General features: G+C 37.8%; 1 protein-coding gene across 1 annotated transcript; it reads right to left on the bottom strand.

Moving 5' to 3' along the window:
- Positions 1-1,322: 1,322 nt before the first annotated feature.
- On the bottom strand, positions 1,323-7,558 carry LOC109321892 (transmembrane emp24 domain-containing protein 11-like). Its single transcript, XM_019552648.1, has 5 exons — positions 7,362-7,558; positions 6,949-7,049; positions 6,012-6,137; positions 4,365-4,511; positions 1,323-1,887 (listed from the first exon to the last, which is right to left on the bottom strand). Exons 1-5 carry the CDS (start codon positions 7,489-7,491, stop codon positions 1,738-1,740), a joined length of 654 nt encoding a protein of 217 aa, XP_019408193.1. The 5' UTR covers positions 7,492-7,558; the 3' UTR covers positions 1,323-1,737.
- Positions 7,559-7,762: the final 204 nt, after the last annotated feature.

The following is a 7,762-nucleotide window of genomic DNA, read 5'->3' on the forward strand; positions in this document are numbered from 1 at the left end:
TTATATAAAGGTGGGCACCAATGCTTTATTTTAAAAGAAAGTGATCAAAAGCTTGCGAGGTGCCTAATCCTGCATATATCCATTTGGTGTGTTCAGAGCACACCACCAGATCAGGTTATTCAGGCCTGTTTCTGGATCCTTCCATCTAGTTGGGTTTACCTGCTAAGCTGCTCAGGTTGCAGCAGTTCTGGGAACGCACAGAAGGAGAACAGGACAGGCACATGGACCTTTGAAGTCAAACAGATGTACCGTGTGACCCAAGTTCTTAGAGGGTAATGGGGGAATCAAGATTGTGATTTTGCCCAAGGAAAGGGGAAGGTAGACACATGATTCTTTTGTCATTTTGGTGGCAGAGCAAGAGAAGGGAATAGGAGGGAATGAGTGAGGTTTAAGAAGATTATAGGCAGTCCTCGCACTTACAGCGGGTTATGTTCCTGGAAAAGGCACTGTAAGTCAAATCAATGCAAGTCAAATCTGATTTTCCCATAGAAACAATAGGGGGTTATGTTCCTGACCAAGGGCCTGATGCCCAACTTTTTACAGAAATGACCATAAACACCATATTTAAATCAACAATTTAATTTCATTTAATCAGAAGACGAAGGAACACCTTCACCAGGGTGAACTGAATACTGAATATACTGAAATACTGAGGGACTGAATACTGTATGTAACTAAGTACTAAGCACATCAGGAAGCAGACTGAACATAACTAAGCACTAATCACATCAGAATACATCAAAGAATACAAGAAACTTAGAAGAATACCAGAAACTTATGGAAGCAGGAGCATGCTGGAGCACATAAGGAAGCAGACTGACATACAGTGCTGGATCCTTGTGCTTACAGCGTGCTGTAAGTGCGAGGATCCAGAGCCATAAGTAATAATTGTAGGCGTAAATGGCGGTGCACCGCAAGTGCGGATTGCCACAAGTCGGAATGACTAAGTCGAGGACTGCCTGTATATTGCTAATTCCTCCCCCAACCACGGACAGTTTATCCACTTACTAAGTTTTATTTTACTATTTTTCTTCTCAGAGAATGTGATTTTGCCAATCAGAAAATAGTTTAATATCAGCTCTTTATGTACCATATTTTACCGTGTATCAGTTGACGTGGTGTATAGGTTGACCCCCGGTTTTCTGATTGGAAAGATAAGGATTTTCATAGGCATGGTATATAACTTGGGGCCAGGCTCAGCTGTTGCAGCCCCATCCCCTGTGAGTAGCGCTGCCAGCACTGCTCAGAAAGGATGGGTCCGCACCAGCTGAGCCCAGCCGAGCCCATCCCCATCCCCATCCCCTGTGAGTGGCGTTGAGCTCAGTGCCATTCACAGGGGATGGGGACAGGGGCAGGCTTGGTGCTGGACGGCAGCACTGCTTGCAGGAGATAGGGCTACTCCAGTCAAGTACTGAGTACAGCCCTCTCCCTATCCCCATCCCTGTCCCCTTTCCTGTGATGCTCATCAGTGTTCACAGGGGATGGAGCCAGGCTCAGCGCTTGGATGGCGTGGCCCCACCTGCTGCAAGCAGTGTCAGAATGGTGTATAAATCGAGTTTGATTTTTCATACACAAAAATTGGCCTTCAAAACCTGACTTACACAACGTGAAATATGGTAAAAATGAAGGTATAAAAATATCAGATATCTGCATGGTTTTTTTATTTAGTGTTTAATTAATGTAGCTATTTTCTGCTGTGCATTGTGTAATGTAGATGTAGGATGGTTTTGTGTTTTTTTAAACAAGCTTTTTAGCTATAAAGAAATCTTTAAGACATTTGATTTGCCAAATGCCAACCAAGATAAGGATTAATGTCTGTACAAAAGCCCACCACAGAATATTGCTGTTGGTTTGTTCACTTGTCAGTCGAAAGTATTCTTCACGTTGCTGTTGAGAACAGAGAAAAGGCATATTATTTTTTAAAATAATATAAGTACTTGATACTTATACCTATGTATTCTCTCCCCATATGCTAGAGAAAATAAGCAAGTCTTTTACGTTTAATTCCTTTAACTTTTTTTTTTTTTAACCAGTGAAATTGGTAGTTACCACACCTTAGTTGGAGTAGAGTTGGAGTGATGTAGCCATGATAACATTTTGGTAATATTTTTTATTGGACCAACTGAATAGATGGAAGAAATATTAGACAAGCTTTGGAGCACAACATTGCTCTTCTTCAGCTTGCAGTGGAGTTTTTACTTATTGCATGGTAAGAACAGGGGCACAAAAAGTTATAACAGCTGGCAGTACTGTATGTTAAGTCCCTATCCCTTTTGATCCATGAATATGTGTTTGTTCAGCTATACCCTTAAGTACCTAAGCCTCTACCCCTTTTCTCTCCTGGAATGTCACACCCAGAAGCTTTGTATAACCCGGACCTTTTGCAGTTACCATATTGGAGTATCTTACATACACCTTGCACTCTCATTATTGCAGAGCCCATAATCTGCATGAATGTCATCAGGATCAAGTTCTAAATATTTTCTTGGGTTTCCTTACTTACTTTCTGCTATATCTTAAACCATTTTTCTAGGAGGACAAATCAGAACAAACTATAAAAGTCCAGTCCTATTCAATTTAACAAGTTATACGTGTTGTAGGCACAAACACTTCAATCAATATAGAATTCATTCCTACATTACAATCTCTCTCTGAGGGATGTGTTTTTTTTAATTCACTTTTGATAGATACATATACACGCCGATTCTACAAACAGTTCATGTATGTGAAGTTACTCAGACCTGTGTTTTCAGCATTGGGACTTATGCAGTAGAGTAATGGGGAGGAGTGGGGGTAACCAGGGCAGCAGCCCAGGTTCTGACATGAGGGAATGGGTGCAAAAATAACAGCTGCCACCACTGAGAGCTGACTGCAGCCTGGCAGCCACTGGATTCTCAAATTAGTTTTATAAACAGTGCAATTTGCATTATATATTTATAGCTAGATTTTTAAAGTATTCTTACATCACATAGTTGAGTGGCTCCCATCACAACTCACATATAAGCAATAGAAAACAGTTGCCTTTCCTTGATACCCCACTTTTGTGAGCAAAGAATTGCAGAAGACCCAGAGTGGGCATAAGCTTTGAGTAGACCGAGTGGGGAAATTAAATGCCACCACAAGATCCAGAGGGGTGCAGTGGAACAATTATGCCTGCCCCCCACTCTATGATTCCTGATCCACCCAAACTTCTTAGGAGGCTGAGTGGCATTTCTACTCAGGCAGTGGTAAGCAGGTCAACTGACTTCATGGCTTATTATAATCTACCTAATTCCTGCCTATCTCTCTTCACAGATGTTAACAATCCTTTCTCCTCTTTAATGGTCTGGATGTTCCATTAATCAAGCTATTTTTTCTTCTGCAATTTTGCTATCTGCAATTTTAGCCATTCCTGGTAATCTCTCTCTCCTGTTTCAAAGCTCTGCAGACTGTTTTTAGTTAAAAACATAAACTCAGGTGTGGTAATTTTAGCTCAGGTGTACATGAACTCGGGTGGAGAAGTGAGTAAAAGTGAAGTGCTGTATCTATTGGTTGCACTAGATTTTGTATTATGAATCAGAATAAGAGATGTATACTTACTGACTACAGAATTAATAAAACATTATTTTTTATTATTTCTGCCTAGTTTGTAGTGCTTTGATAAACCTAATTTATAATCTAGCAAATTAGTGCTTATTCTAATAATGTTATACTTAGTTTTGCTTTGATCTTAAACTGAATAGTATAGTTCTGGGCCACTGCATATTAGGAAATCTTCTGGTTTCTCATTAACTGCAGAAAAATATATGCGTCAAACCCCATTTTTTAAAATCCTACATCTGCCCATAGCCATAAGACAGAAGGAGATGAGGAGGGGAGAAATGACTGTGAGGCAAACCATCCCTTCCTTGATCTCTGCTTAGGATGATACATCACCATCCCATGCTCTGGGATGTTCAGTCTTATTTCATACGTTTAATCCTCTATTCTAAATGTTTAATCTTGTTTGCTTACTTTTTCTGAAAATAATGCAAGGATCTGTTAGGTTCTTTGAGGTAAAAAGTAGAAGCAGATGGAAGGATTTTGCTCTTTCTTTCCAAAACAAATTCACCTCTGCCACCGAGAAATAATCATTAATTCAGAGTTTTCATACTGTATTTCACTTTACAGCTTCAGTGTTTGACCAGCAGTTATTAATACATATCTTAAATTTTAATTCATACTGTAAATAATAGGACCAATTTGGCTAAGCATTAATAGTGTTTTAATGTAATTTGGTTTTTACGTTAAACAATACATTTGTAAAAAATACCAATAGTATGTCATATAAATCCAGATTCTTATCTGCATTTTTCTGTCTTATTTGTGTTAGGGAATATACATACCCTCTGATAGTTTTGTTCTTTGGATATGTGATGAATTTGCTCAATTAGATGTTCAACTCTAAAGTTAGCTTCATTAACTTTGTCCTTGGCTTGAGCAATGACTTCATCAATAAGATGCTCTCCAACTCTAATGTCCAAATGAATACGCTATGAACACAATTAAAAACACTTATTCCACTGATTTATAATCTTCACATTTTAAAAAGTTCTTAACAAACAAACTGAGGGAAAATAATGTATACTTCCCTCTAAAATCATATTTTTACTTATATATAAGTGTGCTTATTAAAAAGAAAATCAGATCTGGCATTTAAAATTCAAGTGATGCATCTTTAAATTAAGTTTTCAAATGTTCTTACACTTTCCAGTTAGCAAGTGCTAACTTTAAGGAATGTTAAGTCATTGCTGAAGTTAGCACATGTGGCCAGCAGCTGCATGCTTGGGCTTAAAATCCTCTGTAACATGCACAGGTCTCACCTGCAGTGAGAGGGCTTGTGGACAGAAGCATGGCTAGGAATTGACAAGTCATCTGTGTGCCTGCCCTGTCTGCTGGCTCTATAGCATTAGCATCCATCCCTATTGCATGCACAAGTGTATACACACACACACACACACACCATGTCCCCAAACTTGCCTTTCGCCCCCAAGCAGCACAACTGGGGCACCAGGGCAGTAACGACAGTGTGGGGAAGGGTACCACCACACAAGCGGCAATGGGAATGTGTGTGCATGTTGCTGCAGCCACTGGCAGCAGAGAGGAGGAGGGCACTCTGCCATCCAATGTCCTCAGAGATGTACCCGTCTCCCTCCGATAACAGATTATGTTTATAATCTATTTACATTTATATTTAAATGTAATTTATAGATTTATAATAATATGATGAATTATATGATATAATTTACTTTCCATGGAATTTTCAATTATTATTCAGTATATGCCACCCCGACAATTAGTGGTGAGGGGTGGGGCTGACAGGAAATGTCTCAGAAATCAGTTCTTTGTGCCATGACAAAGCCACAAAAATTGCAAATTAAGTGACCCCTACTAATAGATAAGTAATGTTTTGCAACATTTGTGTTAACTAATCCTTCCCCATATAACTATTTTTATCAAAGGGGTTGTTCATCCTATTGATCAGGGCCTTGAAGTATTAAATATTCAAAGTGCTGTACTAGTATTAGTACCAGTTTTAAATTAGCTATGGCATGACTCCTTGAAAATGAAAAGAAAGTCTTTCATCATGTTAATTCTCACTTTATCTTGTTCATACCCTAAGAAACAGCATGTATTGGATAAAGAGTCATCTGCCACCTCCAAGATATACTATTTAAACCAGATTATTTTAGGTATAAGCACTGAGTGAGCACAGTAAAAGTAATGCAGGATGTTCTGTGTGGGGTTGTGGGAGGAGACCTTGAATTCAGAAGATTAAAAGGTTTACCTGTGTGGAACTGCTTGCCAGATCTGAGGTTAATACTGAACATAAGAATTCAGTGACATATTTCCATAATCCCTTCACTCTTGCAATTAATTGTGCTCTGATAGTTCTGCACAGTATGCACAGTTGTCCCACAGTTATTTCAAACCTGGCAGTTTAGATGATACAAATGTTATCATGAAATAAAATATTTAAGCTGTTCGCTTACCAGTTTACTTCCACCAAAGGAAATAAGCCTTGTGGAGTTAGACTGCAAACAAATACTATGCTCTCCAGATACATGGGATGTAAAAGAGAATTTTCCTTGTGGTCCATACAGTTTTGACAGCAATACCTATAATGTAAGTATTAAGCAAGTTTGGTGTTCATTTTTGTCTTATGGACAGCAATCTAAAGATTTTTTTTTTAATTTAAGCTTCTGAAGACATTGGGTTAACTTGAATTTCAGATGTGATTCAGAGAAGGAAAAGCAGAATAACTTAGATCTAAGCTGAAGGTAGAAAACCCAGGTATAGTACAGTGCAGTAAGGCTGTAATTTTTTCAAAAACAAATGTTAAAAGTTTGGTTTCTAAGGCCTTATTTAGGCATATCAATAAATGGCCTCACTTTCAAAAACACAGAGCATGCAGTGGCAATGCAGGCAATTGCTGTGGATTGCTGCTGGCTGCATCTTACTTAACTTGCTTTTGGAGGGAGGGATTAATTTTGGATGATCATTATTTTTCCAAATACAGCTCCTTACTTTGTTATGTGGCTTCAGTAGTCAGTGTGCAATCTTTTATTTTAAAAAGTTCTCTCAACAGGTTTTGAATATTGTATGACGACAAGTTTTTTCCAAATCCAACAGTAATGTAAACAGATTAATCAAAGATTTAAAAATCAGGCTTCTATATCCATAGTTAGGTACATAAATAAAATATTTGATTGCTCTTGTATAACCTGTTGCTGCTATCATTTTTACTGACAATCAGTATATACTTAGTCCTTTTGAACACCAAACTATTCAAACTGCTTAATTAAGGGTTTGGAAGCCTTAATTTTAGACTGGTTTTTAATATTGTTGGTTTCTTTTTGATAGAAGAAGTTTGAAGCACCAAGGGTCAGTACAAAAATCTGCAAAGCCTTTCATAAATAACACTTTTACCTCCTCAGTAGGAGTTGTGATGGTCACATACATTCCCAAGCCAGGAGCAGATTCAAGAAACGTTTGTTCATGCATATCCCATCGTTGTACAATGTAACTCCCTGTGTGGTAGACAATAGATACAAATCTGTTAAGTACAAATATTAGCCTACTATGTAGCTTTATGTTTTTTATTTCAAACCAAGTTACTATGTATATGCAAAACAAAATGAATTATGACATTTCATACACCCAATTACAATCTTTCCAGTTCAATGCATAATGCTTCAGAATTAAAAGGGATACACTTTTTGATGCCCTCCTTTCCATCATCTAATTCACAATGTTTCATAGCAGGTATATGTATTAGAAAATCATAGGTAAATATTTTAAGTTTTAAGCAAATTGATAATTATATAGCAACATCTACCCACCAATTACCAAGGTTTCACTTGGAATGTCTTCTATTATACATTTCTCCTCTCTTTCCCCAGAGTGAAAATAAAAAGGCTGTGAAAGAACAATCCAGAAGCAAAAAAGAAATCCTATCAGTTGGTTCTTCATGATTTTGATATACTCTAATTGTTCTCCTTTTGGAAAGGATTAGTTGCAAGTGATTATAGCCCCTTCCTTGTTTGGTGTCTAATCAGTGTGGGTTGTTTTTTTTTTTGGGGGGGGGGGGGAAGAATGTGAGAAAAGACAGCTGGTAGTTACGCATATATAAATAACTACAGCGTGTTCCACAGAATGTGATAACAAGAGAGAGGTTATTTGTAAAGTCTTTCCTAGCATGAAAGCATCAAACATATTATTTTGCAGGAATACAAGAATAAAA

This window comes from Crocodylus porosus, unplaced genomic scaffold, assembly GCF_001723895.1.
Source record: "Crocodylus porosus isolate Cpor-Errol unplaced genomic scaffold, CroPor_comp1, whole genome shotgun sequence".
Taxonomy (NCBI): domain Eukaryota; kingdom Metazoa; phylum Chordata; order Crocodylia; family Crocodylidae; genus Crocodylus; species Crocodylus porosus.